Below are 23686 nucleotides of genomic sequence, written 5' to 3'. Positions count from 1 at the left end.
CGAGGCTCACGTGAAGTCCAGGGCCAGGGAGTACAAGTGAGGGAACCAAGTCTCAACACATGCCTGGGCCCAAAGCATGTGCTTTTCTTACTTAGGGTTCCCATAAATCACTATGATCTCCATTAAAACCACTTCTCCACCTGCTCTTCTCTTAGCCAGGGCATAAGGAAACAGGGAAACTTCTTCAAAGTTTCTTTGTGATTGAACTGGACAGGGGAATAGATTGGTCTCTCTCTGTTAAGGAGCCAATGGATAGAAGCCTTTATTATTTTTAAATTTTCATTTTTACTAGTTTTTTTAAATGAGATGTGGTCTTGCTAGGTTGCCCAGGCTGGTCTGAAACTCCTGGCCTTGAGTGATCCTCCTGCCTTAGCCTCCCAAAGTGCTGTGATTATAGGCATGAGCCACCAGGCCTGGCTGGAAAGCAGCTTTTCCTACATCAGTTACTGGGCAAATCTCTGAACTTTGCTTTATTTCTCATGATGCTTACATTGAAAAACACACAAATAAACAGCTCAATAAAAATATTAATTACCTGGTAACCTTTATTCGGGAAGTGAAAGTAACTGTGAAACAGTGCTTCATAAGGCGTGGCATACAAGGCCTTGGTTTCCAATGCCGGCGAGGATGAGGCCCAGTCCCACACTCCCTCGCAGGCACCCTTGCTAAGATGTCCTCCTGGGTGACCAAAACGGTGGTAACATAGCCAAAGTTACTTTTACTTGGGTAGGATGACTGCAGAAGGCATTGCTACACAGAGCTTCCAGACCTTTCCATGCGTTGTGCTCTCCAGAGGATGCGCCAGGTGTATCGGATTTGCATGCACAAAGACAGGTGTGCGCCCCACCCACCCTGGGCTGGGCAGCAAGAGGTCTGCTCACCTACTGCACCAGACTTCCCAGCCTCCTTCCACACTCTGAATCTTCAAGCAGGATGAAAAGAGACCACAGAAACTGAAGCAAGACTAGGATGCTGCAAAGAAAGATGCTCTGATACACAAAAGCCAAAACATAAGGCAAGGAGGGAAGAGCAAAATGAGGGAGACAGACAGGAAGTTAAACTATGCAGTTACACTGCCGATTTAGAAAGATGTTAAGACACACACTAGATACAAATGAAACCCATCCTGCTCCCTTCCTCCAGAAGACGTTGTAATGCAGAAAGCAAAAATACTACATCCTTCTTGTAGTCAGCACTGTTAGTATTCAACACTTTAATATTTATGGTGTATCAAATAGAAAACAAAGTCATATACTTTTGCATTAATCAAAAAATAGCAAATCCATATAATGGCAAAATCAGGAAAAAAATTCTAGTATTTCCACAAAATACATAATGTCTTACAGATGATTATGTGGACTTTAAATGTTTGCAGCCCTACAGAGCTTTTGTTGCCAATTGAAAAACAAAAAAATCCCAACACAGGATGTTCAAAAAGCCTAATTCATAAAAAGACAATTTATTCTATGTTTAATATAGTGTTTTTTAGGATGGTAACATAAGTCATGCAACAGCTCTGTAAAACAAAACAAAACAAGAAACTATGATGTCGGCTGTGGGTTAAATAAAAAGAAAACCACACATACAAAAAAGAATGTAAGGAATGGTTAGTGGTGCTGCCAATTAAAAAAAAAAATTGTAAATCATCTTACCACCCAAAAGTGATATGGAAAAGTGTTTGAATCTGAGCATGGACATGGTTGTAGTCATCTTTTGGAATTATAAGTGAAAGTGATAGGTAACTCCTTGTGTTCCATTTCTCAGAGTAGATTGCTATATCCAAATGATCATGAACACCCCTCCCATCCCACACGCAGATGGAAAGCAGCCAGAACCCCTGCCACTGGATTCTTCAGCACCCTTGGGACAGTCTCCAACTGACACTTCCCAGCAGGGGAGGAGGGCAGGCACCTTTGGTGACTCTTCAGTGAGACTCCATCGACATTCAGAATCTTAAAATGTTGGTAATGAAAACCATGGACCTCCAAGTCATCCTTACCAACCTTAAATGTAGTGTTGTGACATCCAACGAAGGACTTCCACGTCACGTGGGAATAAATTTGAACAGATACATCCAATTGAACATAGTGTCTCAGATTTCAAACAAATACAGCTCATCTTTTGCCAAAAAATAAATATAGTGGAATGCAAGTTTGAGGGATGGAAGAATATATAATCTATCAACTGTCAAGGAGTACAATTTCATTGCAGACACAAAGACTTAAGAGTTTCAAAGAATTTTTTAAAATAAAAAAAAATTTGCACTTATTCCTCACAAAATCTTCACTTTTGGAACTATCCCAATTGAAGCTACACACTGAATTTATTAATACAGCATTAAGTTTCTTTGTGTAAAAAAATCTTTGTACACAGTAATAAAAAAAGATAAGGCAAGATGCATTAAACAGAAACCTTGTGGCTCTTTTCCTCTGCGTTTTTACAGAGCCACTGATGACTATCTGCAACATAAGAGTTAAGTTTCTGATTTTCCGTATCAAGCATCTTATGCCTTTGCTGTGGTAAGAATTCTGTCCGAGCACCCTGAAGGACAGATGCTGGTGATGGTCTTTGGCACTTACGCTGGCAAACTGAGCTTCTTTCCCTTGAGCACTAGAATTTCAAAGAGAAGAAAAGAAAACAAAAAGGTTACTGATATTGACAAACTTAGCCTCCTTCTTCCCATTCCTAGAAGTCTCCCACACACAAGATTCTACATAGTAAGGTATAGGAAATAAGCAATTGTATTTTAAAAATACAAATTTGATTGAAAGTGCCACTAAATTCATAGTGGCTTTTTGTTATTATGACTTTCACCCTAATCAATATATAGTAAAATATAGCTTATGTAGGGAGGCCTATGAAATTCTGGGTACTAAAACATAAAGGCCAGGTGCAGTGGCTCATGCCTGTAATCCCAGTACTTTGGCAGGCCAGGGTGGGAGGATCCCTTGAAGCTAGGAGTTCAAGACCAGCCTGGGCAAAAAAAGTGAGAGCGACCCCATCTCTATAAAAAAAAATTTTTAAAAAGAACCAGGTGTGGTGGCATGCACCTGTAGTCCCAGCTACTCAGGAGGATGAGCAGGGAGGATCACTTGAGCCCAGGAGTTTGGGACTGCAGTGAGGAAGGATCACACCACTGCATTCTTGCAGCCTGAGTAACAGAGTGAGACCCTGTCTCTTTAAAAAGAAAAAAAAAAAAAACAAAACACAAAGGATGGCTGGGTGAGGTAGCTCACGCCTATACTTCCGGCACTGTGGGAGGCAGAGGTGGGCGGATCTCCTGAGGTCAGGAGTTCAAGACCAGCCTAGCCAACATGGCGAAACACCATCTCTAATAAAAATACAAAAATTAGGCTGGGCACAGTGGCTCATGCCTGTAATCCCAGCACTTGGGGAGGCTGAGGCAGGAGGATCACCTGAGGTCGGGAGTTTGAGACCAGCCTGACCAACATAGAGAAACTCCATCTCTACTAAAAATACAAAAATTAGCTGGGCGTGGTGGTGCATGCCTGTAATCCCAGCTACTCAGGAGGCTGAGGCAGGAGAATCGCTTGAACACAGGAGGTGGAGGTTGCGGTGAGCCAAGATTGCACCATTGCACTCCAGCCTGGGCAACAAGAGCAAAACTCTGTCTCAAAAAAAAAAAAAAAAAAGCTAGGCGTGGTGGGTCACGCCTGTAATCCCAGTACTTTGGGAGGCTGAGGTGTACAGATCACGAGGTTGGGAGTTCAAGACCAGCCTGGCCAACAAGGTGAAACCCCGTCTCTACTAAAAATACAAAAATTAGCCGGGCGTGGTGGTGCGCACCTGTAATCCCAGTTACTAGGGTGGTCAAGGCACGAGAATCACTTGAAGCTGCAAGGTGGAGGTTGCAGTGAGCCGAGATTGCGCCACTGCACTCCAGCCTGGGCAACAGAGCGAGACTCAGTCTCAAAACAAAACAAAACAAAACAAAATTAGCCAGGCATGGTAGTGCGCGACTGTAATCTCAGCTACTCGGGAGGCTGAGACAGCAGAATCGCTTGAACTTGGGAGGCAGAGGTTGCAGTGAGCTGAGAGCAAGCCACTGCATTCTAGCCTGGGCGAGAGAGACTCGCTCTCAAAAAAAACAAAAGGAAAGAGATAAGACATATATGCTCTTTTTTTGTTTTTTTTTTTTTTGAGACAGAGTTTTGCTCTTGTTCCCCAGGCTGGAGTGCAATGGCGTGATATCAGCTCACTGCAACCTCTGCCTCCCGGGTTCAAGAGATTTTCCCTGCCTCAGCCCCCCAAGTAGCTGGGATTACAGGCCATGTGCCACCACACCCAGCTAATTTTGTATTTTTAGTAGAGATGGGGTTTCGCCATGTTGGTCAGGCTAGTCTCGAACTCCTGACCTCAGACGATCCACCCATCTCAGCCTCCCAAAGTGCTGAGATTACAGGTGTGAGCCATCGCACCCGACCTATATATGCTTTTTACCTAGCAATTCCACCATTAGGAATTTTATTGTATAGCTGGATTTTTAGCCTGGGATCTGTGGTTGGGTTTCAGGGGCTCCTGAACCCCTCAAAACTATATGCATGCATTTGGGTGCATATGCATAAATATCTTTTTTTTTTTTTTTGAGAGAGAGAGTCTCGCACCGTCACCCAGGCTGGAGTGCAATGGCGCGATCTGGGCTCACTGCAAGCTCCGCCTCCCAGGTTCACACCATTCTCCTGCCTCAGCCTCCTGAGTAACTGGGACTACAGGCGCCCGCCACCACGCCTGGCTAAGTTTTTTGTATTTTTAGTAGAGATGGGGTTTCACGTGTTAGCCAGGATGGTCTCGATCTCCTGACCTCATGATCCGCCCGCCTCGGCCTCCCAAAGTGCTCGATTACAGGCGTGAGCCACTGCACCTGGCATAAATATGTTTTTTTTTTTCTGAACAAGGATGATAGCTTTCATCAAATTTTTGTAAAGTTCACATGTCCTATGTTCATACAAATGCAAAAACACATATACACAAGAATGCTGATTTAATGACTGGATTTTAACAGCAAACCAGTAACAGCCTGACCACCCATGAATGGGGGCTGGGTAAATAAATTATGGTACATGCACATAATGAAACACTCTGTGGCTACTGAAAATTATGTAGATTTCTAGTGACATGAAAAATGTGAGGGGATAAAAGCAGTGTATAGAACAGCAATGTACAGTTTAAGTCATGTGTCTGCGTATGCATAGAGAGGTATCTGGTGTTAATGTTTACTGAAGCACCAGATGAATCTTTTACAGTGAAAATGTGTCACTTTAGGAAAAGCTATTGCAAAAGAAAAAGGGTTCTTATATTTAAAAAGACAACATCCTGATCCAGAATGTTATTGGCCAATCATGAAAGTGTTTCTCTGGAGCCAGTTTATGAGAGAGTGCCAGGTTAGAAGAGTGCTGGGCAAGGGCACTCCTAAAAGAACACGTCACTCTAGAAACAACGCAGGTCGCACCCAACATACCTTTTGTAATGTACAAGTAGAAGAAGTCACAGTATAGGATGGTCTGGACTACGCCGGCCACCACAGCAATGAGGTCAAAGAAGCCCTCAAAGTAGAAGCGCCAGATCCAGTTGACAAGATACAAAGCACGATAGAGGCCCAGGAAGAACAGGTAGTGGGTGGTGATGGTCTCGGCCTCCCCAGTCTTGCTGATCATAAAGAGCTGCGGAAGGATAGCCACGGACTCCAGGTAGATGGAGAAGGTCCAGAGGATCTGGAAGAGAAATGGCAAGCTTCCATCACGACCCACTGCCCACCAGGAGCTCAGAGGAAACACTCTTGCTTTCTTTACCACAAAGCAGCTTAAGATGAGTGGGGAGTGGGGCATGTCGGCCCAAAATAGAACAACAGCTTGGCAACTGCATGACCCAGTGGTCCCAGCCTTTTTGACACCAGTGATTGGTTTCATAGAAGACAATTTTTCCACAGACCAACAGGGTGGATGGATGGTTTCGGGATGATTCAAGCACATTGCAATCATTGTGCACTTTACTTCTGTTATTACTATAATATACAATGAAATAATTATACAACTCGTCGTAATGCAGAATCAGTAGGAGCCCTGAGCTTGTTTTCCTGCAACTAGACAGTCCTATCTGGGGGTGATGGGAGACAGTGACAGATCATCAGGCATTAGATTTTCATAAAGAGCACGCAACCTAGATCCCTCAGATGCACAGTTCACAATAGGGCTCATGCTCCTATGAGAATTGAATGCCTTGTGCTCCTATGAGAATTGAATGCTGCCAGTTATCTGACAGGAGGTGGAGCTTGGGCGGTAATGTGAGTGATGGGGAGCAGCTATAAATACAATGAAGCTTCACTTGCTCACCCACGGCTCATCTCCTCCTGGGTGGCCTGGTTCCTAACAGGCTACGAACCAGTACCAGTCAGTGGCCCAGGGGATGAGGACTCCTGGCATAAATCACAGAAACTTAAGCAAACTTTAAGAGGCAAGGCACTGCCAGTGTGACAAGCTGGGTAACCTGGACACCTCTTCCTCTTTGAATTTTCATCACCTTGTCTCTCCAGGTTTATTCTTCCCTCTTCAATTTTCTATGAATCTACATACAGACGTTTCTCCTGGACAAGCTTGTTCTGCTCCAGATCTGGGATACCAAATCAACCCTGCTTTCCGCCAGGATTGACAATACTGATAATTGATAAGCTCCATCCACTTCCTCACTGCTGTTTTTCCTCACTGACTGATCTTGCCAAACTACTGAAATATTTTCACTATTTTTCTTATTCCTTAAGCTTTCTGGTGTGGTTAAATCAAAGGGGTAGAAGTCAGAACTGTAATTATGGAAATTCTCTGCCCAGCGTATGACTTTATTCACGATGATGATAGAAGGACTTTCAGAGGGTCCTTGAGTGTTTTAAAAGTCCAGGCATGGCTGGGTGTGGTGGCTCATGCATGTAATCCCAGCACTTTGGGAAGCCGAGACAGGCAGATCACCTGAGATGAGGAATTCAAGACCAGCCTGGAAAACATGGTGAAACCCGGTCTCTACTAAAAATACAAAAAGTAGCCAGGCATGATGGTGGGTGCCTGTAATCCCAGCTACTTGGGAGGCTGAGGCAGGAGACTCGCTTGAACCCAGGAGGCGGAGGTTGCAGTGAGCCGATATCATGCCACTGCACTCCAGCCTGGGTGACAGCGAGACTCTGTCTCAAAAAAAAAGAAAAGCCCAGGCGCTCTCAGCACCCATCAGACACCCAGGGTAGCACAGTGACTTGATCGGCCCCAGGATGTGAAGCAGCACCGTTTGCCTGTTCAGCAGGGAAAGAAGAGGCACTCGGGAGCAGATCAGCTCACTGCACAGTACTAGGGGCACCACAAACCACCTTTCCTAAAGGCAAGAGGTGCAGAGTGCTGCTAAGCAGGGTCACAGACACGACATCAGTGCACATCTGTAAGTGAAAAGCAAACAAAATGTGGGCTACAGGAGGGAGACTTTGTTCTTCGCACACTGGGACAGGCAGGGCTCTGTGTTTGGTACCACAGAAGTCAAGATAATGAAATACAGTTTCAAGTTTCTATTGCAAATGAATCAGACAGTAAGCTGTCAGCAGACACCTAAATATGTGGGTGCTTAATTCTCATCTACGATTTTTTACACCAGTCATGAACATTGCACTAGAGTTTGCCAAACCAGAAAATAAAAACAAAAAACTCCATGAAAACCTACACGATCTGCAAACATGCAAATAGGTCCATTCTAGATAACCAGACATGACCATGAAATTAACTTTTTTTCTTTAGATGGAGTCTTGCTCTGTCGCTAAGGCTGGAGTGCAGTGGCTCGATCTCCGTTCACTGCAACCTCCGCCTCCAGGTTTAAGTGGTTATCCTGCCTCAGCCTCCTGAGTAGCTGGGATTACAGGCGTGTGATACCACACCCAGCTAATTTTTGATTTTCTTTCTTTTTTTTTTTTTGAGACAGCGTCTCGCTCTGTCGCCCAGGCTGGAGTGCAGTAGCGCGATCTTGGCTCACTGCAAGCTCCGCCTCCCGGGTTCACGCCATTCTCCTGCCTCAGCCTCCCAAGTAGCTGGGACTACAGGCGCCCGCCACCACGCCCAGCTAGTTTTTTGTATTTTTAGTAGAGACGGGGTTTCACCGTGTTAGCTGGATGGTCTCAATCCCTTGACTTCGTGTCCCACCTGCCTCAGCCTCCCAAAGTTGCTGGGATTACAGGCGTGAGCCACTGTGCATGGCCAATTTTTGTATTTCTAATAGAGACAGGGTTTCACCATGTTGGCCAGGCTGAATGCCTGAACCTCTGACCTCAAGTGATCTGCCCACCTCGGCCTCCCAAAATGCTGTGATTACAGGTGTGGTGAGCCACCAGGCCCAGCCCTAAATAACCTCTTTTTTTTTTTTTGAGAGACGGAGTCTTACTCTCTCACCCAGGCTGGAGTGTAGTGGCACGATCTCAGCTCACTGCAAGCTCCACCTCCCGGGTTCATGCCATTCTCCTGCCTCAGCCTCCCCAGTAGCTGGGACTACAGGTGCCCGCCACCATGCCCGGCTATTTTTTTTTATCTTTTAGTACAGACAGGGTTTCACCATGTTAGCCAGTATAGTCTCGATCTCCTGACCTCATGATGTGCCCACCTTGGACTCCCAAAGTGCTGGAATTACAGGCGTGAGCCACTGCGCCCAGTCATAACCTCTTTTTTCTTTTCCCTCGAGACAGTCTTGCTCTGTCACCCAGGCTGGAGTACAATGGCGTGATCTCGGCTCACTGCAGCCTCCGCCTCCTGGGTTCAAGTGATTCTCCTGCCTCAGCCTTCTGAGTAACTGAGATTATGGGTGCATGCCACCACACCCGGCTAATTTTTTATATTTTTAGTAGAGACGGTGTTGCACCATGTTGGCCAGGCTGGTCTCGAACTCCTGACCTCATGATCCACCCAAAGTGGAGGCTGAACTCCGCCTCGGCCTCCCAAAATGCTGGGATTACAGGCATGAGCCACGGCGCCTGGCCCTAAGTAACCTTTTAAACTAACCTCAAGAGGAGAGAAATCGTGATTGACTAAAAACGAGAGGCCTCCCACAGGGACCACCAGAAACTCCACTCGGAAGGTATCGTGATTTCCATCGTAGGTTGCCTTAAATTTCAGGTAGATCAGGTACACTGTGGCATAGGAGCAGGCAAGGTAGATAACCTACAAATAAAAGAAAAAACACCAGGTGTCAATACCTTGCCACTGTTCCAGCCCCCCCAGCTTTTTTAATCACCCATGTATTTGGAAAGGCAAGATTTTTTTCCTTAGCTTTGTTTTTGGAATTTTAAAACTTAAATATAGTAAAATTCTCTTTTTTGGAGGTGTTCAGTTCTGAGGCATAACCACCACCAAAATTAGGACACAGAATAGTTCCATCATCCCCAAAATTCTGCCATGCTGCCGCTTTGCAGTCAAACTCCCCCAGGCTTCCTTCACCTCCTGCAGTGCAATCACACTTATGTTCTCTGTCCATAGTTTTGCCTTTTCTAGAAAGCCACATAAATGGAGTCACATAGTATGTTGCCTTCTGGGTCCAACTTCAGTTAGCCTAATGCATCTGAGAGTCAACCAAACTTACTGTGTGTATAGCAGGTCTGCCAATAACATCCTTTGGTTGTAACACTGATGAGAAAAGAAACTGGTTCCCGGCTGGGGCCGCCATCCATGGCGTTTGCATGCTCTCCCCGGGTCCACGTGGGTCTTCTCCAAGAGATACTCTTGGAGAATCTCCCACCAGAGATACTCTGGTTTCCTCTTACATCTCAAAGATGCCAGTTAGGTGAACTGGCATGTGTGAACTGTCCTAGTGTGAGTGGGTGTGGGTGAGCGTGCCCTGTGATGGAATGGCATCCTGTGCAGTTGGGGGAAAGTTTGCGCCTCAAACCTGAGCTGCTGGGATAGGCTCTGGCCACCTGGGACCCTGAAATGAAGTAAGTGGGTTGGAAAATGAATACAAACTATGGTAAAATAAAAATTCATAAAGTAGTATACAATAATTATACATATGTACCACAATAAACAGTGTAGTACAAAAGCACTCAGTGAGCCTGCTATATTTGTTATTGTTTGTTTTTGAACTTTATGGTAGTAGGAGGTACTCCTTATAATTTTTGTTTGTAAACATATACTTCTTGATTTAACCCGCCACCACTATGACCACCATCATGCACTGATTCACCAAAAACTGGATAAATAATTATGTTGCTTTTATTAATCTTTCTTAAATGTATAGCTCACGTTGGCTGGGCATGGTGGCTCACGCCTGTAATCCTAGCACTCTGGGAGGCCGAGGCAGGAGGATCATGAGGTCAGGAGATCGAGACCATCCTGGCTAACATGGTGAAACCCTATCTCTACTAAAAAAATACAAAAAATTAGCCAGGCGTGGTGGTGGGTGCCTACAGTCCCAGCTACTCAGGAGGCTGAGGCAGGAGAATGGTGTGAACCCAGGAGGCGGAGCTTGCAGTGAGCCGAGATCTCGCCATTGCACTCCAGCCTGGGTGACAGAGTGACTCTGTCTCAAAAAAAATAATAAATAAATAAATAAATAAATAAATAAATGTATAGCTCACATTTGTTTCAGGTTTCTTTTTTTTTTTTTTTGAGATGGCGTCTCGCTCTGTCGCCCAGGCTGGAGTGCAGTGGCACAATCTCGGCTCACTGCAACCTCCGCCTCCCGGGTTCAAGTGATTCTCCTGCCTCAGCCTCCCAAGTAGCTGGGATTACAAGTGCCTGCCACCATGCCCAGCTAATTTTTATATTTGTAGTCGAGACGGGGTTTCCATGTTGGTCAGGCTGGTCTCGAACTCTTGACCTCAGGTGATCTGCCTGCCTCGGCTTCCCAAAGTGCTGGGATTACAGGCGTGAGCCACTGCACCCGGCCTGTTTTGGGTCTTTATTTAAAAGTCTGGTGGTGTTTTTGGGACCGGAAATATGCTGTAGGAACTTAACTCTTACTCATGTCAATTAGCCTATGGTAAAACTGGCTTCAGTGTATGTTGTTTCACTTCAAGTAGCAGTGTATGTTGTTTCACTTCAAGAACCTACCAATGACATTAAGTGAGGGCCTAGTGTTAATAATTTGTTCCTTTTTATAGCTGCGTCCATTGGTGGTCCATTGTATGGATGCACTAGTTTGTTTATTCACTCATCAATTGAAGGACAGGTGGTTTCTAATTTGGGAGGAGAGTGGATAAAGCTGCTGTGAACATTTGCGTACAAGTGTTTGTGTGAATGTAAGTTTTCACTTCTCTTGGGTATGTACTTAGGGGTGGGACTGCTGGGTCATATGTTAAGTGTAAGTTTAACTTTTTTTTTTTTGAGACGGAGCCTCGCTCTGTCACCAGGCTGGAGTGCAGTGGAGCAATCTCGGCTCACTGCAACCTCCGCTTCCCGGGTTCAAGCAATTCTCCTGCCTCAGCCTCCCCAGTAGCTGAGATTACAGGCGCATGCCGCCATACCCAGCTAATTTTTAGTAGAGATGGGGTTTCACCATGTTGGCCAGGATGGTCTTGATCTCCTCACCATGTATGTGAATAAATACAAAACAAAATCTACATGCATAAACAAGACACACATCCATCTACACGTGCACTGAGCCCCCTCAGCACATCTAGCCAAGGCTCACAGCAGAGAGGCCTCTCACCAGGACCTAGCCTGTGGCCAGCTCAACATTAATAAAAACTTGATGGGCGTTATTTCCACTAAGGCCTTAGCAGCACCTGGAGAAGAACAGCTGCTTCTCTCCTCTCACCAACACGTAGAAGTTAAAGTAAAAAGACACGAGCACCTTGGGTCTCACGCCAGACTTTCAGGACATTGTGCTTAGAAACTACAACCAAGCAAGCATGGATTCCTCTGAAACCTGGGCATCCTGAGGGGGAGAGAGGATTCTTGCTCACACACCTCTAATGCCTGCAGTTTTAACTTGCCCAGACAAGTGGGGACCTAACCATTTTTAAGTAAGCTCATTATTTCCTGAATACTAGGTTCCCATCATTTGGTAATGAAGAATCCATTATAAGTGACTCAAATTTGCTTTTTAGTAAAGACCAGACTCACATACTGCTTTGTCTCCTTTCAACAGTGCTTATGAAAATGCTCTTGAACACAAAATGTTGGGGGGAGGTTGTTTAGGTGCCATACCAATAGGATTCAGTTGAAATATTACTTCCTTGGGTATGCTAATAACCAAATGGCCTAGAATAGTGCCTGGTGCACAGGTGCTCAGTATTTGTAGAATGAAGGAAAGAAAGAAATCAGACTCCTATTACATATCCTGAGGGCCCCTGTTCTTTTTTTTTTTTTTTTTTTTCCAGACAGGATCCTGCTCTGTCACCCAGGCTGCCAGGCTGGAGTGCAGTGGTGCAATTACGGCTCACTGCAGCTTCAACCTCCAGGGCTCAAGCGATCCTACCACCTCACCCTCCTGACTAGTTGGGACTACAGGAGTATGCCACCATGCCTGGCTAATTTTTGTATTTTTTTTTTTTTTTTTAGAGACAGGGGTCTAACTATGTTGCTCAGGCTGGTCTCGGATTCCTTGGCTCAAGCAATCCACCCACCTTGGCCTCCCAAAGTGCTGGGATTACAGGCGGGAGCTACTGGGCCTGTTTCATTTTTTTTATATCCATAGGTTTGCAACTCTTATACTTTTCCTTTGTAGCACCCATCATAAATTGCAGTCATTTGTACTGCCATGATCTGTGTACTCTCCCACACCAGCCTAGAGACTTCTGCTTATTTTCTGCCGCATCCTCAGTTCCCAGCTCTGTAGGTGTTCACAAGCATGAATTCAACACTGTGCCAAAGAACTGAAGCTCACGTAGTCCACAACTTCCCCCAGTATGGGGTGTGTGCCACCAGTACTACACAAAGTGTTAGGTGGTGTGCAAACATTTTGTATTTTAATAGTTATACACTTGTTTTAATGTGACTTAGAAAAAAATATAAGAAAGACAACAAAGGTGTTATAGATACTAATAATTAGGACAAGTTGAAAGGTTTAAAAAAATACGTTACTAACTAAATGATGGTATAGAGATCATTTAAGCATGGCAAATGTAATAAAAATGACACACACACAACAGTTTAAGAAAAACTGACTCAGTGGCAAACAAAAAAGATAGAAGCCTATAGACAGTTCCTCACACAGCAGCGAAATGAGACACTGCAACTAGGAGTCCTGCTTTCATTCCTTGTTATGTACCAACTTGCTGGATTTCTCTGGGGACTCTGTAATTTCCCACAGCTTGAAAATATAATAGTTACCCCTCTTTCTTACAGAGTTATCAAGAGCTTTAGATTTATCATACTTAAGGAATCTAAAATAAAAAAGTTCTAACTTCAAAGTATTTTAATTAACTACTGTTTTGAAACCAAAAATGTATGCTTACTGATAGCTCGTTTAGTCCCAGCTATATATACAAGGTGGTCTGAAAGTTTTAAAGTCAAGAACAGCATATTAAGACATTATTTTTGGAGCATTTTAATTAAAAATACACAGCTGACATAAATTAAGTTTCCATAGACCTGTGCACTGTAGATGAAACACATTCCTGTGGATGGCATATCATACCTTCATAGATGTGTTATACAATGAAATAAATGAAGTAAAAAGATCCAGGTAACGAGTTGTGAAGACCAGTGCAAACAGAAGCTGGCTTTTCCCAGAAATACCTAGAGAAACAGAAGGGAAGTATTAGAATGGCCTGAAGAGCTTCGGGATTCCTGTGGATCACACTGTGCAGGGAGTGCAGACAGGGAAGGAGGGGTGCGTGGGGTCAAGGCCCAGGTCTAGGAATGGCTCTGAATGAACAAGAGCAGTTGTAGTTTTTCTATCCCTTCCCATTCCCAAACATGCTCCTTTTGGGAGGCTCTAACAGGCTTTTCTGTCTCACTATAAAGGGCGACCACAGGAAAGAGGCTTTATTATGCCAGGATGTGTATCATTCAAACGAACCTTTTACTTCTCAAATATATCACCTTAGGTAGGAACAAATTTCTCAATAATTCTGCTGTCATTTAGTGTTATAACTTGTCTCTTACATTCAGATTTTTCTTTTTTGTTTTCCCCTGAGACAGGGTCTCCCTCTGCTGCCCAGGCTGGAGTGCAGAGGCACGATCAAGCTCACTGCAGCCTTGACCTCCTGGGCTTCAGCAATCTTCCCACCTCGGCCTCCAGAGTAGGTGAGACTAGAGGTGTGAACTACCACACCCAGCTAATTTTTAAACAAATTTTTTGTTCACCATGTTGCCCACACTGGTCTTGAACTCCTGGGCCCACCTTCCCAAAGTGTTGGCATTACAGGTATGAGCCACCTCGCCTGGCCCCTTCTTTGCATGGTAAAACAGTATCTCCATGGTGAGAAATCTTTTGAGAACGGAGATGGAGTCTACTGTGATTAAGGGGGATGAGGAGTAGATGAGAAGCACCAACTCAGGTAAGAGTTGGGCAGGAACTCCCGCTGGAATAATGGCATCGCCTCCCATGGTGACTTCTTTGCTAAGAGCGGCAATTACTTGGATATGTTAAGATTTTTAAAGCTTCCCTCTCAGTTGGGCATAGTGGTCATGCCTATAATCTCCACATATAGGGGGGCTAAGGCGGGAGAATCGCTTGAGCTCAGGAGTTTGAGACCAGACTCCATCTCTATGAAAAATAAAAAAGTGATAGCCAGGCAAGGTGGCACACACCTGTGGTCCCAGCTACATGGGAGGCTGAGGTGAGAGGATTGCGTGACTCCAGGAGGCTGAGGCTGAGTGAGCTGTGGTCACATCCCTGCACTCTAGCCTGGGTGACAGAGCGAGACCTTGTCTCAAAAAATAAATTAATTAAAATAAAATAAACAGAAATTCCATTGTATTTGTATAAAAATGTTCCTGAATGCTAGGACAACATGAAGGTATGAACTCACAACTACAGCCGGTCTTCAAAAGCAGCTGTCTTTTTTAAAGCCTTGAAACTGTGTTTCCACTTCCAACCACCAACCCACCTCCAGAGCACTGCATGGCACAGCCACACTCAGCCAGGAAGGCTGGACATTTATGTGGTGTGCACACAGCTTTTCTGACATCTATATTTGGCCAAATATTTATGTGACAAAAGACGCGAACTATGGGTTTCAGATGCTGGAGACTGAGCAAATGCATTAAAGAAACTGAAGGCTGACTAAATGTCAGAACCCACCCACCCTCATCTATAATGCAAACTTCACACCACTACACATTTTAGTAAGTAAGAATTTAACAGAAAAGTCACTTCACCCAAATCATTCACAACACTCCTCTGGAACGTGAAAAGCACATTATTTTTCTTTACTTTTTTTGAGACTGGGTCTCACTCTGTTGCCCAGGCTGGAGTGCGGTGGCACAAGTACAGCCCACTGCACCTTTGACCTCCCTGGGCTGAGGTGATCCTCCCACCTCAGCCTCCTGAGTAGCTGGGACTACAGGTGGGTGCACCACCACACCTGGCTAATTTTTGTATTACATGTTGTTTTTCAATATTTTATGAACAATCATTTTGCAGCTTGCTGAAACTGAAAACCTGAATGTAAGAATGTTACTTTCTCAGATGAATAACTGTAGTCTCAGCCTATTCACATACACACCTAAATAGAAATGGAAAAAAATGTTGATGCCACCCTTCCAGATCCATCAATAGAAACCAAAGGGCCAAAGGAGGAGACACGGACAGTGAATCTGCTCTGCTTGGTCTTTTCCCCAGTAACGGATAACTTATTTCTTCCCACAGAGATCAATGTTCCAAAGGGGAAATAACAAGGCTGCTGCTAACCAAGAAAACGGGAGGTTTCAGAGGGGGAAGAAGAAAGAACAGTCAGACCATACCTGGTGTTTGTTGAAGCCTTGAGAAATCAATTTCCAGCTTATTTCCTATATGGTTCTTTCCAGTATTTTAAATATAAACATACAGGATACAGGTAGGTGAATTTTGTGGGAAAGGGTTTTACTCTAACAGAACTTTGGAAGCCAGGCAGATTTGAAATTGTGTCCTCATTCCCAGCATTCCTATACTGAAAACCAGGGACCATCATATTGTCTTTACCAGCCCCCGTGGGGACCCAGCTCATATCCCCCACCTCCTCTGGGATGTCATCTCTGAAGACACCCTCCCTCAGGACTGTTGATTCATTCAGCAAGCACATAAGGGGAACTGCTTCATGCCAGCTGCTGCCCTAGCTCCAATTACAGTACTTATAAAAATACACTGTGATGATGTCGTTCCTGCCTCTCCTCTCCCCAAAAACCCCACTCAGTACCAAGATCTTTAAAGGCTGGGGTCATGCCTTATTCCATCTTGTATTCCCTGCACGGGACACTGGGCCCTGACACACAGCAGGACTCAGAAAATATTTGCTGAATGAATAAATGGACAAAAGAAAATGGGATTCATTTTATCTTCATGTCATGGGGTCAAATTCTCATTTCGTGGTATTTTGGGAGAACACTTCTGAAGAATGTCCAGGTCATACTGTGTCTCTTTGACTGTAAATAGGGCTCTGCCCTAATTAACTACTAGCTAGAGGGCGAGAGAGCCCCAGGTGCGCACAGGGCAGTGTGTGGTTTGCAGCTGGTCCATGGAGTAGCGTCCACGCAGGACAGCCTTGCTGGAAATCTGCGGATGCTAACGTGGTCCCACACTGTTCTTCCCCAGCCTGAGATCCTGATTAGGAAGTAGCAGCTTCTTCCTTTAAAACAACAAAACTGTCCTGTCTTCATAGGAAAATGGGAATCCTAGCTGAAGACAGAAGGGGGTGGGGCAAGAATCTCCTGGAGGGGTTGGGAGTAGAATACCTGCTATTAAACCAGAGCAGCTCCTAGTTGGCTCCTCTCCACTTTGAGATCAAAGCACGCTAAGGTTACCAGGTAATAAGCTCTCCCAGAATACTCACTTTTGTAAATGTTTCTGAAACTGATATCCCCTTACCAAATACACCAAACATCTGTATTAAGGAGTACAACTTGTTAAATGGAAATCAGTCATTAAACAACATCATTCTTGTCTTATCCTACTGGGCCAGGTTAAATGTCTTTTGTTTTCTGTTTTGTTTTCGAGATGGGGTCTCTCTCTGTGGCCCAGGCTGGAGTAGACTGGTGCAATCATAGCTTCCAGCCTTGACCTCCTAGGCTCAAGCAATCTTCCCAATGAGGTATTATATATTACAAAATAGTTAGAAGTTTTCGAATGAAGAAATGATAAACACCTGAGGTGATGGAAATAACTACCCAGATTAGACTATACAACATACACATGTATTGAAACATCAAATTGTACCCCATAAATAGATCCAATCATAATGTATCAATTAAAAAATTTTAATCCATAACCCCAAATAATGCAAATTAAAACACGTAAACCAAAAATAAGACATGAACATTTCAAAATTTGATAGTGTCAAATTTCTCCTAGAAAGGCTATGCCAATTTACGTATCTACTAACACCAAATGAAAAGACCCTTTCTTCACATCCTTGCCAACATTTTCCTACCTAGTGGTATGTACTGCTGTTCTTTTTTCTTTGCTTGCCCACCCCCCCGGTTTTTTTTTTGAGACAGAACCTCACTCAGTTGCCCAACCCGGGGTATAATGGCATGATCACAGCTTGCTGCAGCCTGGGGCTTAAGTGATTCTCCCTCCTTAGTCACCTGAGTAGCTAAGACACAGGTACACGCCACCACGCCCAGCTAATTTTTCATTTTTTTGTAGAGACAGGGTTTCACTATGTTGCCCAGGCTGGTCTCAAGCTCCTGGCCTCAAGTGATCCTTTAGCTTTGACCTCCCAAAGCGCTGCCACCACACCTGGCCTGCACTGCTATTTTCATATTCAAATTCCTAACTCCTAGAGAGACTAAGCATCCTTTCAGGCTTCATCGGTCTTTCGTTATTCTTCAGTGAATTGCCAACTTTGCCCATTTTTCAGCTGGGTTTTTATTTGTAGGAGTACTTTATTATAGATATTAACCTTTTGTCACTTAGGTATATTACAGATTATTTCACTCAGTTTATTGTCTTTAGCTTTGATACTATTCTGAATTAAGAAATCAATTTGGAGAGATGCCATCTTGCTTCCTCACCAGCCTTCCTGGGTGCTCTCCAGGACCGTAGTATGAACATACATGCAGGTCATCTTCTATGTCCATCAGCAAAGTTTAATATTTATTTTTTATTTTTATTTTTTTGAGACAAGAGTTTCATTCTTGTCGCCCAGGCTGGAGTGCAGTGGTGCGATCTCGGCTCACTGCAACCTCTGCCTCCTGGGTTCAAGCGATTCTCCTGCCTCGGCCTCCCTAGTAGCTGGGACTACAGGCGCCTGCCACCACGCCCGGGTAACTTTTTTGTAATTTTAGTAGAGATGGGTTTCACCATATTGGCCAAGCTGGTCTTGAACTCCTGACTCAGGTGATCCACCTACCTCGGCCTCCCAAAGTGCTGGAATTACAGATGTAAGCCACCGTGCCCGGCCATCTTTTGTATATTTTCGTATCATTTCAACTACATTGCAGCTTTCTTGAGAATAGAAACTTTTCTCTCTTTTATTTGTTTTTTGTTTTTGAGACGGTCTCACTCTGTCACCCAAGCTGAAGTGCAAAATGGTGTGATCACGGCTCGCTGCAACCTCGACTTCCTGGGCTCCAGTAATCCTCCCCACTCAGCCTTCTGAGTAGCTGGGACCACAGCGCACCACCACGGCTGGCTAACTTTTGTATTTTTGGTAGAGACAGGGTTTCACCATGCTGCCCAAGCTGGTTTTGAACTCCTGTGCTCAAGTGATCCACCCACCTTGGCCTTCTAAAGTGCTGGAATTACAGGCATGAGCCACTAAAACCGGCCAAGAACAAAAACTTTTTGTTTGTTTGTTTGATTTTTTGAGACGGAGTCTCGCTCTGTCACCCAGGTTGGAGTGCAGTGCGCAGTCTCGGCTCACTGCAAGCTCCACCTCCCAGGTTCACGCCATTCTCCTGCCTTAGCCTCCCGAGTAGCTGGGACTACAGGCGCCCGCCACCACGCCCGGCTAATTTTTTGTATTTTTAATAGAGACGGGGTTTCACCGTGTTAGCCAGGATGGTCTGGATCTCCTGCCCTCATGATCCGCCCGCCTTGGCCTCCCAAAGTGCTAGGATTACAGGCGTGAGCCACCACGCCCGGCCAAGAACAAAAACTTTTAATAGCTGCAAGCTGCTGCTCTGAATTGTGTGCCAGTGCCTTGCACATAGTGGGTGGTCAATAAATGTGAGTAATGATTACTCAGAGACTGGCACTCAAAAGAGCACAGGCGAAACAGCTACAGATGGAGCTGCATATGTGAAGCAAAAGCTTCTTGGAGTACTCCACATCTTACCCACTATATTACTCCAAAAATATCAACTGTCCCATATCTGAAATGTATGGACACCATAAGATCCAGTATGGGGTTTGGTAGGATGAAAAGTTTACAACCTATGTAACAGCTAACAACAATCTAAGCAACAGGGGAAGGAGGGAAGTAGAGAGACTAGAGGGGGAAGGCCCGGGGTCGTGGATCTCAGAAAGACTCCTCTAGCTACAGTAGATACACACTACTGATCACTAGCTACAGTAGATACACACTACTAATAGACACAGCACTATAGTAGATACAGCACTAATAACCATTGGCCTACAGGAAAATTTGAATAGGAAGCCCGTCATCTAAAACCACCGCTTGTTCTTCCGAGGTTATGTAGGTCAGTGTTTAGGACAAAAATAAAGTGACAACTTGAGCATACTGTGGATCGAGCTGCAATGATAATTCAGAATAGGAGAAACTCACATTCCATGTTGGCACCCTTCTGTAATGACAACAGCAGATACAGCCACAAGAGAATGCAGCCTCAAACATGATCAACTCACTGACCCCACTTTAAAACGGTCCTTAAAGGCAGCTGTTCTGGAATCTGCCTATGAGGAACACAGAATCTCCAGCTTCCACACGAGTCAGCCTCATCCCTGATCCTTATGGGGTAAAAAGCACCATGGTTCCGAGACTAAAACAGCATTTTCAAAATCAGTGCTAAAATCCTAAAAATGAACCTCGGTATGAGTATTTTCAAAATGAGAAACACAATCTGGATGCACGTTTCTCCTATTCCAGTCATTTGAGAAACTCATATCAAATTCTTACTCTTTCAAAAGACTCTAAACAACTTTTATAATTTAGTATGGAAAAATAAAGCAGCTTGTCAAAGTTAGCATTTAATTCTGAATAAATGATCTGGGTGATTTACTTAAAATCAGGAAAACACACAAACCAGGACAGAAATCATCCTAAGTCTGAGAACAAGAACAATTTAATAATGTCCCGGCAATACTTGGCAAACACACACACATGAAGTTAACTCATCTATTTCTCTTCCTTCGTTAGCATTTTAGCTGAAGTATTTCATATTTTCCTTATATGCTCCTGAATCTCTCCAATGAAAACAGTGAATAGTAAAAAACAAACGGCCAGGCGCAGTGGCTTACGCCTGTAATCCCAGCACTTTGTGAGGCCGAAGCGGGTGGATCATGAGGTCAGGAGATCGAGACCAGCCTGGCCAACATGGTGAAACTCCGTCTCTACTAAAAATACAAAAATTAGCCGAGCGTGGTGGCAAGCGCCTGTAGTCCCAGCTAATTGGGAGGCTGAGGAGAATCGCTTGAACCCGGGAAGCAGAGGTTGCAGTGAGCCGAGATCACACCATTGCACTCCAGCCTGGGGCACAAGATCAAGATTTCATCTCAAAAAGAAAAGAAAGAAAGAAAAAAAAATCATTATTCTGAAGTTGCACTAAATTCTCCCAAATATCTTAGTTTGGATAAAAGTTTAGGAGACAGCACACTTCAAGTCTTAATGATTTGCCAGAGGAGGGGATTCTGAAAAACATATGGAAGAAAATGAAGAGACTCACACAAAGATTTTGAAGCAAAACTAAAGATTAAAAGTAACATCGCCGGGCACTGTGGCTCACACCTGTACCCAGCAACTCGGGAGGCTGAGGAGGGAAGATTGCTTGAGCCCAGGAGTTTGGGGCTGTAGTGAGCCATGACACAGCCATTGCACTCCAGCCTGGGGGACAGAGTGAGACATCGGTCCCACTGTTTTAAAAAAACAAACAAACAAACAAAAAAACTAAGATCATCTGAGTGTAACAAAAAAGGATCTAAACATCGTGGTTTGGTATCAAATGTTTATTTAGGCTCCCTTAGACATTCATCTATCCAATCCTTTGAGTTACTAATTGTGTTTCAATACTGGCTCTATCACTAATTTATTCCACTCCCTAAGACTCAGATCCCCCCTCCACAGAATGGGAACAATAGCACCTACCTCCTAAGGTCGTTTATTTATTTATTTATTTATTTATTTATTTATTTAGAGACGGTTTCGCTCTTGTTGCCCAGGCTGGAGTGCAATGGCGCGATCTCAGCTCACCGCAACCTCCGCCTCCCAGGTTCAAGCAATTCTCCTGCCTCAGCCTACCGAGTAGCTGGGATTACAGGCATGCACCACCACGCCCGGCTAATTTTGTATTTTTAGTAGAGACGGGGTTTCTCCATGTTGAGGCTGGTCTTGAACTCCTGACCTCAGGTGATCCGCCCGCCTCGGCCTCCCAAAGTGCTGTGATTACAGGCGTGAGCCATCGCGGCCGGCCCTCCTAAGGTTATTTTAATGACTACCTGGGATAAGCCATATAAAGCACTCGGCTGACTACTTGATATACAGCAAGTGCCTAAACGTCACTTATCCAAATTGCAGCAGTTATTTGCTGTCATTGGAAATCATACAATTGAGCCTCTCAGAACTATGTATCAACTGACAGATAACCTCCAAGTCAAACACACTGGCACACGGACTTTGTAACACCCATCTTAACTGTTCAAAGGTCTTTTTGGTTTTGCTTACTTCCCGGATCTCAGTTATGTTCCAAGGAGACAGGCGAGGCCTGCAGACAGCAGATTCAGAGATGTAAGTGTGACTTTAGACGCCAAAATTTTTAGAAATAAATCAGGTAAATAGAGTCTCTGCCACCCAGATAATTCAGGATCATCTTTTACTGCCTCTGAAAAAATTAAGTTCTTGAGTTCAACAAAAATTATTTCGCCGAGCATCAAAAACAAGTTTAAGGGATTTTAAAGAAAGTTAAAGCCTGGGCAACATGGTGAAACCTTGTGTCTACAAAAAATAGCAAAAACAAAACAAACAAACAAAAAAAAGTTAGCCAGGCATGGTGGTGCACGCATGGAGTCCCAGCTATTCAGGAGTCTGAGGCAGGAGGATTACCTGAGCCAGGGGAGGTAGAGGCTGCAGTGAGCAGTGATCACACACTGCACTCCAGCCTGGGTGACAGAGCGAGACCCTGCCTCCAAAAAAAAAAAAAAAAAAGTTAAAAACTCTCAATTATTATACCTTTAAAATTAACGAAATGTAAAAGTCCAAAACTATTATCTGGGAAAGCGTCGTTTCATTGCCTCCTAGCAGTGCCTGCATGAAATCTGTACTCTTGAACAGGGAAGCAGCCAGCTCACTGGTGACGTGGAGCAAGGAATTGCAGGAGCCCATAGGAGGCCTCGGCGGTCCCCGGGGGCCGCAGTTTTAAGAGAACCCATTATTAGATGGAGGCACTTACAAACCAGATCGTTTCCCAAAGCAGCATTAATTACGCCAAGAAAATCACTGAAGACCTCCCGGCAAGCCCCTCCCCAGCGGTGTGATCCTGGACCCAAGGGCTTGGGTGATGCCCACACAACTCTTAAGGACAGGCCTGACCCGACCCCACTACACCACACCTAGAGCCCGGTCTTGCACGGGCAGGGTGGGGAGCCGAGTGACCTCTCCCGGCGCCCGCCCCACCTCCCGAGCTGGCTGGGCTGCCACGTCTGGCGCAGCCGGCCACGGTCCTGCCCATCCTCCTCCCGCCCGTCCCATTGATTCGCGGGTTTCCTGCAACCCCGGGACCCCCACGCGAGATCGCGGCCGGAGAAGCGCCCCCATTCAAGCCCAGAGAGGGGCCACGCCTGCCGGACCCTCCGTCCCACGCCAACTTTTCAGACAGAGCAGGGCCCCGCGCAGCCGGGTGCGCCCCGACAGCTCAAGTTCACGCGGGGATCGAGTGCAGAGCGGGGCCCGGCGCTGCGACACCCGGCCCAGAGCCCACCCCGAGGGCCCGCAGGCCTCCCCCCGGGTCCGGGCACCCGTTAGGCCGGCCGAGGGGGTGTGTCGGGCCGGCGCAGGCCCCGTGGGCCGTGGGGTGGCCGAGGTCGGCGGGTCCTCGGCGAGACCCGGCCCCACGCCCGAGCCTCTCCGGGCCTTCCCCCGCCGCTCACCGGCGCAGGAGCGCGTCTTCCAGATCTTCAGCAGCAGGATGACGATGGCCGCCAGGTGGGACAGGTCCCCAGTCAGCCGGAAAATGTTCATGGCGGCGGCGGCGGCGGTGGCGGTCGGCGCAGCGCGGCGGCCCCGGGGCTGGGCGGCTCAGGAGGCGGCGGCCCCTGAGAGGAAGCGGCGAAGATGGCGAGAGCGCCCGCGACGTGGCCAGGGACGTGGCCGAACTGCCGGCGCGCGCGCGCGCGGGGCAGCCTGGGAGAGCGGGGCCAGGCCCCGCCCCTTCCCCGCCCCTTAAAGGGGGCGCGCCCC

At 45.7% G+C, this 23686-nt stretch overlaps 1 protein-coding gene across 3 annotated transcripts; it reads right to left on the bottom strand.

The window, feature by feature from the left end:
- Positions 1–527: 527 nt before the first annotated feature.
- KDELR2 (KDEL endoplasmic reticulum protein retention receptor 2) lies at positions 528–23686 on the bottom strand. 3 transcript variants are annotated; one of them, XR_010134440.1, is made up of 6 exons: positions 23377–23609; positions 13609–13709; positions 9033–9191; positions 5480–5732; positions 882–2610; positions 528–678 (listed from the first exon to the last, which is right to left on the bottom strand). XR_010134440.1 is itself a non-coding variant. In XM_063708095.1 (5 exons), exons 1-5 carry the CDS (start codon positions 23465–23467, stop codon positions 2576–2578), a joined length of 639 nt encoding a protein of 212 aa, XP_063564165.1. In that variant the 5' UTR covers positions 23468–23686; the 3' UTR covers positions 528–2575. The 3 variants fall into 3 exon arrangements, 2 of the variants coding, with proteins under 2 accessions (XP_063564165.1, XP_030868994.2); XM_063708095.1 differs by having other exon boundaries at positions 528–2610; positions 23377–23686; XM_031013134.3 differs by lacking the exon at positions 5480–5732 and having other exon boundaries at positions 528–2610; positions 23377–23615.

This window comes from Gorilla gorilla, chromosome 6 (genome assembly GCF_029281585.2).
Source record: "Gorilla gorilla gorilla isolate KB3781 chromosome 6, NHGRI_mGorGor1-v2.1_pri, whole genome shotgun sequence".
Classification (NCBI taxonomy): Eukaryota; Metazoa; Chordata; class Mammalia; order Primates; family Hominidae; genus Gorilla; species Gorilla gorilla.
The sequence above is the reverse complement of the archived record's forward strand: the minus strand, read 5'-3'. Positions and strand labels throughout refer to the sequence as shown.